Raw genomic sequence first — 18,765 nt, 5'->3', positions numbered from 1 at the left:
CATTATCACCATTACCAATCCCACCACCATATTAAGGTGAAATGGTGAAATCAAACTAAACGGGTCCATTCCATTAACAACCCAAGATTTCCCACCTTTGATTTCAGTAACCTATAAATTTGCGAGTTGGGGGTTGGTTCTGTGCGTTTACTTAGATATGATTACTTGCATAGCATCAGAATTCAAGAGTTATCCTTTACGTTTACTAAAACATGAGTACTGAGAAAACTTCATGGCATGCTACTTGTGTTAAGTAACCATAAGAGAATGTTTACTAAAACATAGGAAGTGAAGTGTGTTTGCTCATCGTAAACGAAAAAGAAAGCATCAAAGAACTTAGAAATAAGAGAAATGAAGACGGGTAATCATATCAATTGTCATGCTTATTTGACGTGAATGTTGATATTGAGGTATTTAGTTACGAATTTCAAGATAAAATTTATAATTTTTCAATTCTCCATATTATTTGTAAGTAAACACAAGAAAAAGAAAATTAAAAAGTAAAATGATTCTTATACCGATACTTTAGTAAACGCGTTGAACTCAAGACCCAAATAATTAAAATTTATGTAGTCAAATACCATAAAATCACATCAATTAAGGGAAACGAAACTGAAAGATTGAAACTATTTTTATTATAACTTTTGTTCTTTTGTATAAAGAACTTTACAACTGAAGGGTATTTGAATTTTACAAGAAACAAACCAGCCACCTCCCTTGAAGCCGAAGAAAGAAACCATGTTAATTATTATCGTTTTACTTTTTACTTGGGTAGACCGTCGTTTTCACTTTTTAACTCTCCCTCCAGCCTTGCATTTCCGAAGCAACTCCTCTCATCCAACCAACTGATTATATCTGCAAAAACAACCTCAATGTTTTCTGGTGTTTCTCCATAGAGCAGTCCATGCCACATATCCGGGTACATCTTCAACGTCTTGTCATGGCTGGAGGCTACGTCATGGAGCTGTTTGCTGACGGATTTATCGGTAACCTTATCGTCTTCGCCATGGAGAACTATAAACGGCAAGGTGACCTAATCAAAGTAGACAAGAACAAAAAACAAATTATTATACGTGACGCAAGGTAATGTAACAGTAATGCCAAAGAGATTACGTTTTGGTACCGTACCTCGTCGAGTCTCTGTTCAAGCTCCGAACTGACCCTCAAAAGTTCGTAGCCGGTTTGGAGACGAGGCCGGCCTTTGTAGCAGTAAGGGTTTTCTCTAACCTGTGATTAGGTTAAAATTATTAGCAATGGCCTGCATTTTTACTTGGATGATATATATTTAAAAAAAAAAAATATATATATATATATAGTATAAATACAGAATTATATATGTACCTGTTTTCTTATTTCAGGCATTTTGAAAGCGACATCGATTATATCATTCGTTGGGATTATTTTCCAGGTCGGGATGAACTTGCAGAGCTTTGTCAAAGCACTGATCACAAGTGGAGATGGTTTTATATCATCTGCAATCTGTAAATAAAATGGTTTATATACAAAGTGAGCATCCTAAAATGGATGAAACATTTAAAATACCATAAATTGCCCTTTAAGAATTTCATAAATTACAATTGAACCAAAAGAAACTAAAGTATTTAACCATATTTTTACTTTGAATGAATTTAATATTTAAAATTATGGGAAAAAAAAAAAAAAAACAAAACCTCCCACGTTAGTGGGTGGTTTCACATTTTTAATTCATTTCTTTCTTTTTTAAATAATTTTTAAAAATATGTAAATTAATTATTTAAATAAAAAATAAAAAGGTAAATTGCCACACATGTATGCTTGTGGCAAAAGGCTAGTATAAAATAAAACCACAAAACGTGTTTGTCACATCCCGGCCCGGGGTCCACCACATCCCGGGCCCGCTCCACCACCTTAGCACGATATTGTCCGCTTTGGATCCCGACCACGCCCTCACGGTTTTGTTTCTGGGAACTCACACGAGAACTTCCCGATGGGTCACCCATCCTGGGAATGGCTCTCGCGCGCTACTCGCTTAACTTCGGAGTTCCCATGGAACCCGAAGCCAGTGAGCTCCCAAAAGGCCTCGTGCTAAGTAGGGATGAGAATATACATTTAAGAATTACTTCCCTAAACGATGTGGGATGTCACATGTTAGTTTAGCTTTTCATGATTTGGAGTTGAATGCAAAGTCCACTAACTAAACATTTTATAAAAAAAATTTTGAAAAAAGTCTACTAACTAAATTGTATTATTTGTTTCAAAATAATGGGATTTCGAAAGTGAAAGACCACCACACATTTTTGTATGGATGAAGATAAAATAGAATAATACGTATTTTTCCTGTTGAAGACAGCGTAATTTTTATAAATTATTCTAAAGCAAAAGGCAAAAGCAAAAGGCAAAAGCAAAAGGCAAAAGCAGTTTCGAGAGGTGTGTGGATTTGGAAATTTGAGACGAGGTGGAAGCTCTTGCTAGGATGCATGGTTATTTGGATAATAAGGTCAGAAAGATTTAATCTGAAAGTGTTTTTTATTTTTCATTTTGTCTCCTTGTAACTAAAAACCAAAATGCTTTCACTGAAGGTTGTTTACTTTTTTTTCTTTTTCTTTTTTCCAAGATGGTTGTTTACTTTAATAAAAGAATAATGTCACAACGAAAATATGCCAAAAATTCAAAAACCATACATATCAAACGCCAACTTAAAAATAATCCGAGGAGGAAAGTTGCTATCATTGAAAGTTAGATGCAGGGTCATCACATCAGTTGGTTATGTGTTTAATTAAAAAAATATTCAAAAGAAATGTCAAATTCAACAATGTCACCTGAGTAAAAAGAAGGCTAGTCTAGATTGATAATATTAAACACCTATTAATTTGTGCGGAGAGATTCAAAGTATGTGTTGGACCAATAAGGTTATTAAAAATACAGATTTAGCAGAAATTATCGCAAGGAATACAAATTTTTACTATCACCACAGAGATTTGGACAACAAATTAATTTCAAAATAATAAATAAAATTAAAAAAAAACTGTGGAATCTTTATGTTGGGGTCCAAATTCAATTTTGCATATGAATAAAATATAATAAAAAAACCCACCAGAAGTGGGTGGCTGAAAAAAACTCCAATGAGTTCCATAAAAAAGACTCCAACGAGAGAAAGTCCAAAAAGAATGTGGAAGCGAATACCTTACACATGGGTGCAACCAAAACCGCACCATCCCAAAACTCTGGCTTTTTCCTGTGCACCAGCAGAGCCACAGCTCCTCCCATTGACTCCCCCATTAGATACCTCATCTTTCCGTTGTTCTCTTTGCTCTCTGAATTCATCAACAAATTATAACCAACGACAAAAATACTGGCACTAACGAGAATAGAAATTCTTCGTACAAGACATCTCTTGTGCAGGTAAGAACGGTAAATTGAAGAGATTGACAGGGTGCGAAAATCTAACCACATATGTTTGTGAAGTGGTTGGTACAGTCATCCACCACATCATCAAAGCTCTTCACGTAACCTTGTAGACCTGCTGATTTTCCATGGCCTTCATAGTCTATTCCATATATGGCGAAGCCTGCTTTGGCTAGCCTGATTGCAGTGCCTGGTCAAAGTGGACAATTTTGAAAACCTGTTAATTTCAGGGGTACATATATAATATAAATGATTTCTTTTGGGTATTTTAATTAGAATTATAATTTGATCGTGAAGAAAAGTTTGAGACTGACTGTTCATGGTGATGCTGCATTCCATGGCGTACCCATGGCAGATGAAGATTAGGGCTTTGGGTTTGGTGTTCTTCGGGAGCCATCTGCATGTGAAAAGCTTCATGCCTCTAGGATTTAAGATGTACTCCTGCAAATTTATAAAAATTAATTAGAATTAAACACACAGAAAAATATTTTCTCAAAAAAGATCACAACCCAATACAGAACTAGGTCTAACCTCTTCATATTTGACAAAATCCATGTCAGAGGCCTGCAGAAAACCAAACAATTATAAGAAAACTAATACATAAACAAAGATGAACAATGAGAGAGAGAGAGAGAGAGAGAGAGAGAGAGAGAGAGAGAGAGAGAACCAACCATGATGCGTAGAGTGCTTGATATCAGGAAGAAGCCGAGGTTTTTCTGGAAGACTGCTAATCGTATGATCAGTGAGAGAGAAATACGCAAAACTCTGATGGAATTTAACAAATTAGGATTTAGAGTGGGGAGTATAGGGGAGTTGATATTTTATATATAGAAACCAACGTATACATGTGATGCATATATATAGGCCTGCCTTGGAGTGATAAATGTGGTCAACTTGGACTCCCACATATATTTGGACTTTTGATAAGGTTGAGATAAAAATTGTGGAGTGTAAAATAGAAGAAGAATAATGGAGACGTGACTGAAAAAGCTCAAGAAAATAAATAAATAACCGAAACAACATTAGCGAATTAACAAAAGCTTGTTGCTGTTTACACACACAAAATTAACTACTATTTTAGGTGAAACTCGCATATAATTATATGTCAATAAATATGTTAATTTTATGTATTTAAATATTTTTTTTAAACAAATTAACAATGAACTGATTTAACTTACCAGACGCATCATAGTTGTAAAGCTCATATTCTAACTTTTAAGTAACTACCAAGAACCCCACACCCACATATATATTATATAGATCCAACCCAATTGGAACAAGACTTTAACTCCTTTGCTCAAACAACGGATCTGCATCTTTTGAAACTTAAGCCAATGGTAATATAATATTAAAGGCTTCTAATAAACTAGTTGTACACACAAAGAATGTGAGACGTATTTTATTTAGGGTTGTTAGTCTTTCATGTAATGTATTTATATATCATTATTACAGGAAAATTATCTCTCATTAAACATCAAATATCATTAATTGTGTGCGGCCAAAAAATAACTAACCAAAAAGAGACATATTGTATGAGGAAATTATAGCAATGATTCCTTAACTTTAATCCAATTAGAGTAATGGTCATTCAACTAAAAATTTGTGATCATTGATCCCTTAACTCATCAAAACATGCAACTATGATCATTTTCGCCAACTTGTTAGAATATCTGTCAAAATGAGTCACGTGCCAAGTGTCACACACATGAGGTTGAATGCATGAGCAAATATAGAAAACCAAATGAGAAAAATTGTAGCAATAACCCCTCAACTTTAACCCAATTGGAGAAATGGTGCATCAACTTTAACTTAATTGGACCAATGGTCCCTCAACTCTTTCCAAAATAACTCAGTTTGATGGATGTTCTGATAGAGTTGACGAAAATAACAATAACTATACATTTTGATGAGTTAAGGGATTAATAGTCATGAATTTTTAGTTGAAAGACCATTACTCCAATTGAATTAAAGTTAAGGGACCGTTGATACAAGTTTCTCCACATCATATTGTCTTTGTATATGCACTATTGATTTGAACCAAAATTTCCTCTCAATGTGATAAATGGTTGACATGGGTTCCGGAGATCAGTTTTGTACAAAATGTATCAATCACTTTTTCTTCTTATATATATAAATATTATATTCGATGTTGATCACTTTTTCTAGATGTATTTGATTTCTTTGGTCAAGGGGAATGGAAGACAATAATGCGTGTATTGGAATTAAGAATTTAAGAGTAGTAATAAGCTCATTCAATGTTTGAATTTGTTTAAAATGTTCATTAGGGAACACCAGATAAGAAGAAGGAAAGACAAGTGGGCAGATAAGACTCCAAAGTCCAATCCATTGGCCAAGTGGATATAATTCTGCTCTATATATTTGATTAGCAACGTTGGCTTCGAGATGGGGAGTCTAATTTCTATAATATTTGAGTAAAAAAAGAAGAAGAAAAAAAATCTACTATTTGGGGTCTGATTCATATAATGGACGGTGGCCATTGGGGGTTTGACTAGGCACATGGATCATGAGTCGCACGAGCTTTTCTTATTTTCATTTATTTATTTTAATTTTTGAGCCGACGCGTAACTATGTAATCTGTAAGCAAATGCAACCATGAACCCTTGACCTTTCTAAGGGTTATATTCTTCCATCTAACAATAGAATAGTATAGTAATTGGTTAGGAGATTGTAATTTAGTCGGTTAACACTTAAGAGCATGCATTCTTTTAAACGCAAAGTTTTGAATTCAATCTCTTTTTAATTACCACTTGTATTATGCAGATTATTTATATGTTTAATATGTACAGCAGTTCCAGTTATAAGCTAATGTGACGGTTCTTTAGTTTGACACATGAACAATATTTTAATTATTTAAAAATTATTTAGTTTGAAAAGTCAATTAGACATGTATCAACCTAAGAAGCGGTCACATTGACTTTTTAGTAAAAAAATGTCGTTGATTGTTCGGAAGCCAAGCTTTGTTCTATCATATCTCATATCGCCTTGGGCCTGCATCGGGGGGCTCCTCTAGCTGTATTGCTTGTTCTCTTTCGTTGGTTATATTATCGATCTGTTTGCAAACCCTAGCTAGAAATTCGAATGTAGACATGTAAAAATGCAAGGATTTCTTGACTTTTTACTCCAAACCCTGCAATGGGGACATGGAGAAAAGGAGAAATCTTCTTCTTGTTGTTAGCTGTTACTTGGTCAAATCCTACGAATTGCTAGGGATGAATGGATGATGATAGTCAGATAGTGGCATCTTATTTAATTAAATAATTAGTTAGATGTCATCTTATATATATTTATGGATGAACAATTTGAAGGGTTGGCGATTTGGGCAGAGGTGGCCTCTCCCCAGCTTAATGGCTGTCTAAATCTATATTTCAATACGCCATTAATTAGAGCCAAGGAGCATAATAATCTTTTTTCTTCAAAGGATAATTTCTGATGAATAGGCAATACTAGGTTTGGGGCAGGGAAACCAAACCTTGTTAAAGTTTTAGAGACAATGGCCAAAAAGTCCAACAAGACTAACATGATATTGTCTCTAACTTAATTACTATATATTAAAAGGTGTGGAGTTTCCAACAAACTTAATACTTTAGGTGCAGAGATAAATATTTTTAATTACTTGAGCTACAAGTTTCTTATATGTTATTGTTAATTCTTACCATTCACTATTAGGAGAGTTTTCAAATATATATTTATCTTACACACTTCCTAAGTGAATGTTTTTTTGCTTATGTTTTGGTACATATATTGCTAAGTGTTCGTGATGACTTTTTTCGATTGCCGACTAGTTGTTAGTTTTAGTGGTACAATGATGATTGCTGGTAATGACAAATAAATGAGGAAATGCTTAGCTCACAAGTTTAATTTTTTATTTGAGGAATTTGTCAATGATCTTCCAAACTTGTAAGGAGCTGCTAATTTTCACTATAAACTTTAATTTAGCCAGTAATCACTTGAACTTTTATAATTGACCAATTTTTCCTTGAATTTTAATTTTAATTGATTAACCTCCTGACATTTTTAATTCGGCAGTTCTCCCTGTTACATTTTAGAAATTTTCATCCATTTATAATCGGTGAATATGACTTTTTTATTTTGATGGCTTGAACTTTAGAAAAGGCCTTTGAAATTGAAATTGAGACATCAATGAGATAATATTATCTAATAACAACAATAATTTACCCTAATTATATAATTAATGGGTGATGAATCGCTTTGAAAGATCTATTAAGAGATTTGAAATCAACAAAGATCTGTTAACATGTTGACGGTGGAGATTTGATCAAATTAACGTACTAGCTTTCGTCAAATGACTCAAATTTCCTTTCCACTACTTTGATTTTTGACAAATATCACCACTATAAATAATGTTTATATGGATAAGCATTATTGTATTAGTGTCAATACATGTGTCATATGTCATTATCTGCAAAGTTAGGTCAATCAAGAAGGAACTATTGACATTACGAGAACGTGAGATCTCCAAAGTTTTGGGGTATTTTAATCCATGGTATCACATTCTTTTGGAAGAGGGTATGGCGTATGGGTTTGGTTTATATCGTTGTCGAAAGAGCGATATCTATGCACCAAGTGCAGTTCCATGTTATATTATCGATTGATGTATACAGGATGGGACATATACAGGGCTTCAAATTGCAGACTTCTTATCCGGCATCTCACCATGTCAACTTCGTAGGTTCACATTAATTGCGTGCAACTTTGCCTGCATTTATATACTTTACAATGGTATTTTGTTCATCCAAACTACCTAGAAACAACAGGCTACTGAACCAGCTGCAAAGAACCTTCAAAGTTGATGCAAATTATGGATGCAACGCGCAGTTAGGTTATCAGTTTTGGGCTTATAATTGATGGATGCCATGAGTTTCTGGATGGAACACTTTTGTTAGGAATACTTCTCAAGGAAACAATTCTGTTAAACAAGCGTCCTAAATATTTATTAGAATACAACTTTTTAATATTTATTAAAATAAAAAACTTATTTGAAAAGTACTTGAAAGTGCTTGATGAAGAAGCCAATAAAAACTGCTTTGGTAAATCAAGAAGCATTATGAAGTCTTTCGGCCAAATGTTGTCATAATTATTTATGATTATCTCAAAGTGCGTTGAGTCATTTTTCTGAAATATAAGCGATATTCCTACTCTAAACTGCACTAAGGAAAGGAAAAGAGTTTGAATCTTGAACACGACGGATTAAAGAGAAAAACCTTAACCATCATGACAATCTACCACTTGCGCATGCTTTTGAGTTATTTTAAAGAACTTTCATACATACCTTAAGGAAGATATCATTATCATGTATAGATAAAAACTTTTGGTCTACGTCTTCCTCACCACAAGTTGTACATAATCGGTGCCAAGAAAACATTACTCCTGGTCCTAGTGATAATGGTAATTAATGATTACACTTTCACTCAAAGCCAGAGTTACAAAATTTCCCGAATTTTCGATCCGAATTTTTCTGAAGTGTTCCGAACTTATTTTGACAAAGAAAGTTTCAAAATATTCCCATTTTTTTTATAGTTATTTACTCAAATTATGTATTTTGTATTCAGTTTTATATTATATTATTTGTGTTGGATACTTTTGTTCATTGTTTTTATATTAAAAATACACTTATATATTAAAAAGGATAAGCATACTAGTGTACCAAAAAATTAATTAAATTTATATATAAGCAAAAAAAGAATAATAATTGTAATGTACAAAAAAGTTCATGAATATCCAAAATATATAATTTAAATGAATTTCCAACTTATGTTCCAAATTTTCGAGATTACTCTAATTCCGAAAATTTCAAATTTGAAAATTGTGATCCGATTAGATCCAATTCCAAAATTTTGAAATAGAAATTGGAAACGTTATTTCTGATTTGATTCATCTAAAAATCACCCCTAGATGTGAGCTTAAGTCCATATTTAAGTGTTAAACTTGTTAATTTGGGAGTCAAGCTTGAGATTTCTAACTTAAAAATAAAGAAAATATAACTAAATTGTAGTACTAGAGACATCTCTCATTTTCTTTTGGCATCAACTTTTACTAAAGAAGAATATGTGTGCTACAAATTGGGCTAAGTTCTCAAGACATGGGCTTTAAGTTTTATCCATAACTAATTGGGCCACTACACAATGACCCATGTGTTGGACCAAATCACCAATAGCCCAATCATACCAACCTAAAGTCCATAAGCCCGCGCTATATATAGAACCCGCTAAACCCACCACCACTCATAGTTTAGGGTTTCATTTTCCCGTCAAGCGAAAGAGAAAGCCGCCGTTGCAGAGCTCGCACACCCGCAGTAGCAATGGGTACTTCCACTTTCTCTCTGCGATTTCGTTTCCTCCAAAACGCTATCGCTTTTGCTGATGATTTTGTTCTTGTTGTTTGTAAAATGTGACAGCGAGAATCAAGGTACATGAGCTGAGGCACAAGACAAAGCCTGACCTTTTGGCCCAGCTCAAGGATCTCAAGGCGGAGCTCGCCCTCCTCCGCGTCGCCAAGGTCACCGGCGGAGCGCCCAACAAGCTCTCCAAGATGTAACAGTCAAAACCCAATTTTTTATTTTTCTGATTTTTGTTCTGAAATCTGTGAAAACGAATAGAAATTTGATTTTTGTATTGAAATTTTGGTTTTTGCAGCAAAGTTGTGAGGCTGTCGATTGCCCAGGTGTTGACGGTGATGTCACAGAAGCAGAAGGCTGCTCTCAGAGAAGTGTACAAGAAGAAGAAGCTCTTGCCTCTTGATCTCCGTCCCAAGAAGACCAGGGCCATCCGCCGGAGGCTCACCAAGCACCAGGTACTAACGTTTATTCGATTTCGATTGCTTTTGTTTATAGCTGTGGACCGAAATTGAAACGAAGTATTCTGTAATGGCATTTGATTCAACTGTTTGTTATAGCTTAGCTAAATTAATAGCATATGAAACACAAAACTCGCATAGATTGTGGACAATATGTTGTATGTGTATATTCCGTTGATCGGCATTGTGCTTTTGTGAGTTTGATGGAAAGCTAGATTGCCTAATCCGTAGTTTTTTTCAGTTGGTTTGTGTTGGAGTGTAATTTTGTTACGCTTTGGTATTGTGCAGGCTTCTTTGAAGACCGAGAGGGAGAAGAAGAAGGAGATGTACTATCCTTTGAGGAAGTATGCCATTAAGGCTTAGAGGGTCGAATTGAGTACGTTAGTTCGTCATGTTACCTTGCTGTAATAGAATATTTTGTTCACAAGTTTTGGCTTTGAGTTTAATTATGATATTAGACATGAGATTTTGGTGTTTAATTGTACTCCTCTAGGTTTGGGTAGGCATGCCTTACCCAAATTGACTTAAATTTTCTTCGGGTGCAATGATAATTAAGATTCTGTTGATGTTTAGTTCTCTGCTTCTTGAATCCCTGAAGCATTTGGCCATTTTTAGTAGTACATTACTACATTTAATGGGCGCGTGTAGTCTTTTCGGTGACATTAAGCTGATTGCTTTGTTTTAGAGGTCTCTCATATTGTCCACTCTTTCTGGTGTGCAAATGATTACTAGTGTCGCATGTACTCACAGAACACATTACTTTTTAGCACAAGCATGATTGTCAATGATGTACATAGCGAGAAAAAGCGAGCGTCTAATCAGATCCATTCACGAGATAGGCAGCGTTGAAGCTGAATGTTTGTTATCTGATGTGTGTTTGGGAATTACTAGTTATGATTAAGTGTTGAGTTGAATTTAGAGTGGGCAAGTTTTTCCTCTTTTGCTTCCTGGTTTAGTGATTCTATGTCTCCAGCTTTGAAGCTGAAGGTCCTCTCTTCAGACACCAATATCAGAAGAGTTCGACACCCTTCACCCCATTTTTAAGAGTTAGACATCCTTCCCGGCTCAATGATGCCCTCCGAAACCCCGAAGAGTGTTTGCATTAGTTCAAAACCTTCCCATACCTCTTCTCTATTGACGATGAAGAAAACATTGAAAACGATATCCATCATCACCAAATGGGGACCAAACTCCTCCAGATACACTAAACCCGCGTCTATCTTCCAGAGTAGCAGGAAAGAGGCCAAACAGCTTCTCAAATCCGTGAAGAACTTGCGCAGTGCTACTCATGTTCTGGTTCGTGAAAGCTCTGCATCCGGCAACCTCGTGCTTGCTCAAACGGCTATGAAAAGGCTTGAAAGGGAGTTTTATGAGACATTGTCTGCAAACCGTGATCACCTTGACCCCGAATCTGGTAGAGCTCCGCTCTTGCAATTGGGTCGTGATTACCGGTTGGATGTCTAATTGTCTAGGCAGTAATGATAGTATCTTGTATCTGAACAGGTGGCAGTTTCAAGTCTATCTTCAAGCAGATCATGCACATTTTATGGAGAAGACGAGGATGGATCAGAAGAAGAGTTGGAAATCGTTGGCGAGTCGATCACTGAGGTGGTCAATGGCAGATGACGGTTCAACACCAGCAGTGTCAGTCCACCTTAATCCTAAAAGATTAAGGGCATGTTCGGGAATGCTTCTATGAGGACTAAAAACACTTCTGACTTTTGGCAAAAGAAAGTTTGAAGTGTTTCTAGGTCGTACAAACTCTTTCTTGATAAGTACCTAGCTAGATGCTTCTTGAGGAAGATTCAAGTGTTTCTAACAAAATAACTTCTAGCAAAAGTGCTTATGAGCATAATTGCTTCCTACATAAGCTGCCCCAAACGAAACCTGACAAGAGAAGCAAAAGACAGATGCATAACTTTGGAGTATGGAATCCAGCCAATCTGGTCCCTCCTACAGCAATGTGCTACTCGATAACAAATTGTTGGACAAAACGGGCACCTAACCTTGCAGAAATGGTTTCATTTTGTTATATCTTTTCAAAGCAAAAACAGCTACAAAGGCTTATTATAGCTCCCAAAATTTCAGTCTATTTTTTGGACAAGAAAATATCCAAAATAATCTAATATACGGTAGAGAATCGAATTTGAATGCATGTCCACCGATGGTGAACCGGCCGAAGCCCTCGGGCCGACCGGCCATTGATCTCAGGCTGAAATCCACGTCGGCGTACGGTAGAGAAGCCATGTCCTTATTTTCCTGTACCTGAAATTGGAATTCTCTATACCCTTTTCTTTTTTTTAACCGTTGTTTAGTTTGGTTTTTTTTAACCTTCTTTAACATTGCCTCTAAACTTTGATGAACTTTGATGCATATACAATTTTGCCCAACGAACATGCAATTTGATTCTGAGCCCCTAAAATTTCAACTTTGTGCCAACATCACCCCAACTGTATATAATGTCACAAGTTTTCGTTAATTTCGTCATGTATACTAACCTCTTTGCACACGTGCTTGAGACAATTTTTAATTACATGCATCACTAATTCATCAGCTAAAATATTTCCGAAAAGTTGAAAACTAAGCGATAAGGATTTTGTGAAATCTTCTAAGATTTTACCTCTCCGCATGCGCACAAGAGACATTTTTTAATTGCATGCATCACGCTCGACTGACAAAATTTTAAGATATCAAGATGATAACAATTTGCATAGATTTGTTCAAATATGGTTGAACATTGAGACAACTAAACCTAAAAATATAAACCCATCATATCTGATGGTTGCGTGGAAACTGACTAAGCATGTGATCTAATATCTTAATGAATAGGGTGTTAGGTTTTTATCCATGCGGTCTTCGATTCGAAACTCTCACATCTTCTAAATTATTATAAAATTTAGAATCCTCCCCTTCCCTCCCCTTAATAATAATAAATTGCATTAAAAAAATATAAAAAAAACTAACGAAACGGGTAAACAACGGTAAAAGAAAAAATGGTTTAATTGGGTAGGACGTTATAAATTGAGGGGATGGACCATTGGTCCATTGGTTCAGTTCAGTGTGTGTGTTTTCTTGGCTTACAGGGTTTAAATAGTACAATTCATATGCTTCGTCCTTCATTCAGTCATACCAACCACAATTACAGGCTGGATCTTTTTCGACTCAGGTATTATTGAGTGCAACATTAAGTATTTCCTATTTATTAACAAGGTTTTGTTAGGTTGATATATACTTACGTACATTACTCCTCACATAACATTATGTTACTGTATAAACGTTATGGTTATAATTTAATATTCTTTCTATTGTCTTCTAAATATTATATTTGTTATAATAACTATCGATTTGTTTGACACGTTCATACAACCAAACATGGATGATCTTTAGAGGATGTCGAGGATGACAAGAAAAAGGGGATAATGCTTGTGATATCCTATGGGAATCTACTAGTCCACCCACTTGCAATTTAATGAATCTTTACTCCCGATTTTATAAGCGGAACTGTTCGTATGATTTAGCACCTTCTAAAGATCACATATATATGGAAAAAAAAAGAAGTTTAATTTGGAGATCTTTTAGCCATCCATAATGCATAAAACAAATGGACGGTTCATCATGAGGATGTTACTTGTTACCAAAATCGTTGATTGGTATATGTATGGATGACTAAACGATCTCTAAATTGAATGATGTTTTGCAAATATAATTTTTAGATGATGATAGAGAAAATTATGGAACGGTTTCAATTATGATGTTTGGAAGAAAAAGATTAGTTAATCGTAAGTGAGGGGACAATTAAGTAGGTTTAGCTATTGCAACAGCTAAAATTGAACGGAATCATTCGTGTGTTGACACATGATAATCAACTAATCTTCATTATGACATGCCAATGAAATTGGATAGGCATACCACGTGAATCCTATTAAATAGTATTCGTCATTAAAACTTGGCCTCAATTTGCAACATAAGAATATAAGGGATTATATCATAACAAGATTAATTACCCAACAGTTTTAGTATAAAATCTCCACAAAGCACTGAGTAGAAGTAGAACTCCCAAACATTAGAAATCTCTCAATTTCTCTCTCTACCACCATGGTGCTCTTGTTAGCAATGTGTTTATTGCTTATATTCTTTGCTTGCATCTACCTGTGTGAGTTGCTGCTTCAATGGAGGCACCAACAATGCTACTTATTAGCCTATGAGTGCTACAAGGCCACGGACGAGCGGAAGCTGGACACCGAATCCTGCGTCAAGATCATCCGTCGCAACACAAATCTGGGGCTGGAAGAATACAGGTTTCTTCTCAAAACCGTCGTTAACTCGGGCCTTGGAGAGGAAACCTACGGTCCAAGAAATGTCATCGCCGGATGCGAGGACTGTCCTAGTTTGGAAGACTCACTGCGGGAGATGGACGACATAATGTTTGGCACGCTCGACAAGCTATTCCACAAAACAGGAATTTCACCTTCGAAAATCGACATACTAGTGGTAAACGTGTCGTTGTTCTCTCCTGCACCTTCTCTAACGGCCAGGATCATAAACCGTTACAAGATGAAGACGGACATCAAGGCGTTCAACCTCTCGGGGATGGGGTGCAGTGGAAGCCTCGTGGCCATTGATCTTGTGCAGAACTTGTTCAAGACGTACAAGAATGTAAACGCCGTCATTGTCAGCACAGAATCTCTTGCTCCAAATTGGTACCGCGGCAAAGTTCAGCCCATGATGCTTGCCAACTGCCTCTATCGCTCAGGAGGGTGTTCTATGATCTTTACAAACAAAATGCATCTCAAGCATCGATCACTTTTGAAATTGCAATGCATCGTGCGAACGCATCTTGGTTCACTCGATGAAGGATATGGCTGCTCAACGCAAATAGAAGACAAAAATGGATTCCGTGGTTTTAATCTCAGCAAAAGCATAGCCAAAGTTGCAGCCAAAGCTCTTACCATGAACCTTCGAATCCTACTGCGAAAAGTGTTACCGCTTACAGAATTACTTCGCTATGTTATAGTGTCACGCCGTCAAAACAAAGTTGCAAATGCTGGCTTGAATCTCAAGGCAGGACTTGATCATTTTTGCATACCCCCAACAGAAGCTGCAGTTGTAAATGGGGTTGGAAGGAGCTTAGGACTCAACGACTATGATCTCGAGCCTGCGCGAATGGCACTGCACCGATTTGGGAACACGTCTTCGGGTGGGCTTTGGTACGTTTTGGGGTACATGGAGGCTAAGAGGAGGCTTAAAAAGGGTGAGAAAATTCTTATGGTGAGCTTTGGAGCTGGCTATGAGTGCAACAATTGTGTGTGGGAGATTTTGAGGGACATGGAAAATGCCAATGTGTGGAAAGATTGCATAGAAACTTACCCTCCAGAAACCATAGTGAATCCTTTCATGGAGAAGTATAGCTGGATCAACGATGAATATTTGAGCTTTGTCAGATTTGAGGAGGTTATGAAAGCAATTTGTGTTGATGGTCAACACTCCAAGAAAGATTGGTCAACGCTTTCAGGAGAGGTATAGTTAGATCAGTGAGTAATTTTGGAAGTTTTTAATTTTAATTTTTCTGAGTAATCTGTTGTTTTTGTAAGGAAAAATTGCGTTGATTTGATGTATTTCATAAAATGTGAAGTATATAGGTCAAAGGTTGTGATTTTTTCATGTTATCGTTAGTTAATTAGAAAAATAAAAAATTGTTCTGCTACAACTTGAGCTGCAGAAAGGATAATGATATATCGTTACGAAGAGAAATGTTAAGGAAACTTTCTCAAAACTGAAACTCTTCTTGAATTTTTTGTCATTTTATAGTTTAATGTTAATTCACGTTCAAACATTATAAGGTAAAAAATCTTTGAAAAGTCTTACTTTTGAGAGAGTTCCTTTCACATTTCTCTTATTATGAAAAATTTGTTCCGCCACCCAAATGAGACTTCCAGAAAGTAGCATGTAGCCTCTGTTTTGGAGATAGCAACCAAGTCTGCAACTACTTTGAATTTTCTGGAGGGGCAAGAAGTTCCCTTGTGGCAAAACTCCTCAAAAGCTTGTACCCTATCACAAGTCATATTATATTACCCAATTTCCAATTAATTTCATAACAGAAATAAACCATATAAAGTACTGCTATTTGGACTACATTTATTAACGTAATCAATAAATATGATCCATGCAACATTATTCATACCTAAGTAGGTCTTGCATGCTTAGATAGGTCCGCTTATATTGCAAGTTGGCCAATAATGTAATCAATAAATATGATCCAAACAACATTATTCATACATAGATAATTAAGAACCTTCAGAAGAGAAACTCTCATTTTATGCAAAACACTGTAACTATTTGTGAGCTTACCCTATATTGTATTTTAATTAGGATGTATAGTTCGTAGACCATCGTTGCAACAAATTATAATTTAGATACTTAGTGGATAGGGTATTGAATTTCCAAACATGTGTCAGTCGAAATTTTCTTTCTCTGAATTATTATAATAATTTCGAACCCTTCTTCTCCTCTTACTAATAATAAAATTAAAAAAAAAAAAAAGAAATACTAGATTTCATGATAAGATTCAAAATGAGTAAATAGTATCAAATTAAGGTGATTTTTCCACGTTAAACTATGAACAGAAACAAAAACAGGTGATTCTGAGGATGGCTGTAAAACAATGCAGAATGAGCCTCATGAATCAATCCCGGATTAAAATCACATATGCAAATGTCTTGAAATGGGTATTTATATTTTTAGTTGGCTGAAAATCTCTTCAATAATAAAAAATGTAAATTTATATACATATTTTTAAAAATTTTTTGAAGGTGAGTCCCACTGTCAAAGTGAGATAAGTGAATATGATAACAAATTTACATTTTTTTAATTATAATAAACTCACATTTACAATCTTAAAAATGTAAAATAAGATGTAAATATGAATTTTAAGATTCAACTTTACATTTATGTCGTTGAATATGCTTCTTAGTTACCCATAAATAGAACCATGAAAAGGAAATTCATCATGTTGCTTTTATCCCACCGACAATTTCATTGGCTTCTTCTTTCTCTTTTTCATTAATGACTTCAAGTCAATGTTTCAATGTGATCAAAACACGAATAGTATATCACATATTTTTATATAAATGGTGAGAAATTTTATTTTTTAAGTTATTAATTTTTTAACACACATATCTCACTATTTGTAAAACAACACGTGTACCACTTCGTATTCCAATCACACTAAAAAATCTTTTAACGACTTTTTTTGAGCATGTGCATTCATCATAATTCATTAGAACACGGTCTTTGCTGATAAATAAAACGATTTAATGCGCCCTCTACCAACTTCTATTTCATGAGACCAACTGAAAGTAGGTTACCCATTAACCCAAAGTGAAAAAAATTAAGGTTTTCCAATCTATAATTCATCAAGCATGGAGAAAAACCATGGAAAAATATAAGCTAGGGCACGAGGTATTAATAAATCTATCCCTAAAACGAGCCAAGTGTAAATGAACTGCATTTACAAAACAGCATTCAAGCTGCTCATAATTTTTACGAGTGGCCAACATATCAAAACTAAGGCTTATGTTTAAGATGAATGAAACGTTCCACACCGAAATCTGAACAAACTAAAATACAATATATAATGAGTGGTTTTACTACTATTGCATCGGGACCGATCATGTAAAACCCCATAATATTGACCTTTAGCATAAAACCCTACACCTACTGAATTGTGCATGTTAATCTCTGTGAAATCTTAAAAGACAATGGCATCTACCAAATCTATTGTCTGTTCTTTTATGACACGATATGAGTCATGACAGAAGACTTGAAACTGACATTTTTTTATAAATTTTGGATGATACTCAAGGGTCTAGTACGAACAACTCTAACTTTTTTTTTTACTTCGGGACAAAATGGTACCCAGGAATTTTTTCCATCACTGAAGGCACATGAGTAGATCTCACATTATCTGCAGTTAATTTCTAGGTCCATTTATCTTTCACATTTGTACCGTATAATCCTTTACCAGTCTTCTTTGCAAAATATCAGAGTTAAAGGACTGTATGACAACTTCTGGGTACTTGGCCCCCCACCAAATAAAAAGAACTTTGTGAAAGCCAAGTTACCAACACGTAGTAATTAAAATCCGTTTGCTTCTGAGTACTTTTCATATATTATGTGTATATACCGATAAAGTATGTTTATTTTGGTGTTTTTGGTTGATTGTTTGGATGAGTTTCTTAGGATTAGAATGGCAGAGAATGGAGAGAACTTGGAGAAGTGATTGACAGCTTTCAAGGCTATGCAAGATGCAGCAGCAATAATTTCATTAAGTAGGTGAATGATTGTAGGGTATGGTGCGTTGCCATAACCTATACTTGTTTAAAAAAGTGATTGACAAGAGGCTTAACAACCATTTTAGCCTTACTACTCCAGATTTAATCCTAGCCCTTCATTTGGGTTTTAAGTGATCTAATATGGAGTGCACACTTGTCACTCACACACTCACACATACATTTAAACTGAAAAAACTAGCCGTTGGTACTAAAACCC

At 35.3% G+C, this 18,765-nt stretch overlaps 3 protein-coding genes across 3 annotated transcripts; 2 read left to right on the top strand and 1 right to left on the bottom strand.

Moving 5' to 3' along the window:
* Positions 1 to 613: 613 nt before the first annotated feature.
* Positions 614 to 4,220, bottom strand: LOC103936760 (caffeoylshikimate esterase). The gene is made up of 8 exons (XM_009346628.3): positions 4,056 to 4,220; positions 3,916 to 3,948; positions 3,699 to 3,825; positions 3,428 to 3,574; positions 3,163 to 3,293; positions 1,342 to 1,479; positions 1,129 to 1,227; positions 614 to 1,033 (listed from the first exon to the last, which is right to left on the bottom strand). The coding sequence occupies exons 1-8, from the start codon at positions 4,056 to 4,058 to the stop codon at positions 764 to 766; spliced, it is 948 nt and encodes a 315-aa protein (XP_009344903.1). The 5' UTR covers positions 4,059 to 4,220; the 3' UTR covers positions 614 to 763.
* Positions 4,221 to 9,595: 5,375 nt separating this feature from the next.
* On the top strand, positions 9,596 to 10,790 carry LOC103936761 (60S ribosomal protein L35). Its single transcript, XM_009346629.3, has 4 exons — positions 9,596 to 9,728; positions 9,821 to 9,956; positions 10,059 to 10,215; positions 10,507 to 10,790. The coding sequence occupies exons 1-4, from the start codon at positions 9,725 to 9,727 to the stop codon at positions 10,579 to 10,581; spliced, it is 372 nt and encodes a 123-aa protein (XP_009344904.2). The 5' UTR covers positions 9,596 to 9,724; the 3' UTR covers positions 10,582 to 10,790.
* A 3,462-nt stretch (positions 10,791 to 14,252) lies between these two features.
* LOC103936767 (3-ketoacyl-CoA synthase 19-like) lies at positions 14,253 to 15,903 on the top strand. Its single transcript, XM_009346635.2, has one exon. The coding sequence runs from the start codon at positions 14,314 to 14,316 to the stop codon at positions 15,739 to 15,741; it is 1,428 nt and encodes a 475-aa protein (XP_009344910.2). The 5' UTR covers positions 14,253 to 14,313; the 3' UTR covers positions 15,742 to 15,903.
* Positions 15,904 to 18,765: the final 2,862 nt, after the last annotated feature.

Source organism: the organism of the source record quoted next, unplaced genomic scaffold, assembly GCF_019419815.1.
Source record: "Pyrus x bretschneideri cultivar Hongxiangsu unplaced genomic scaffold, Pyrus_bretschneideri_v1 Contig32, whole genome shotgun sequence".
Classification (NCBI taxonomy): domain Eukaryota; kingdom Viridiplantae; phylum Streptophyta; class Magnoliopsida; order Rosales; family Rosaceae; genus Pyrus; species Pyrus x bretschneideri.
Note: the sequence above shows the minus strand (reverse complement) of the source record. Positions and strands in the feature narration are given on the sequence as shown.

Bases quoted from the DNA above. Each gene is read 5' to 3' on its own strand.
- LOC103936767 (XM_009346635.2), top strand. From the start codon at position 14,314: ATGGTGCTCTTGTTAGCAATGTGTTTATTGCTTATATTCTTTGCTTGC.
- LOC103936760 (XM_009346628.3), bottom strand. The intron at 3,826-3,915 runs GTTAGACCTAGT...ATAAATTTGCAG, and splicing joins ATTTTGTCAAATATGAAGAG to GAGTACATCTTAAATCCTAG. The intron at 1,480-3,162 runs GTATTCGCTTCC...TTTTATTTACAG, and splicing joins TGGTTGCACCCATGTGTAAG to ATTGCAGATGATATAAAACC.
- LOC103936761 (XM_009346629.3), top strand. The intron at 9,957-10,058 runs GTAACAGTCAAA...TGGTTTTTGCAG, and splicing joins CCCAACAAGCTCTCCAAGAT to CAAAGTTGTGAGGCTGTCGA. The intron at 10,216-10,506 runs GTACTAACGTTT...GGTATTGTGCAG, and splicing joins GGAGGCTCACCAAGCACCAG to GCTTCTTTGAAGACCGAGAG.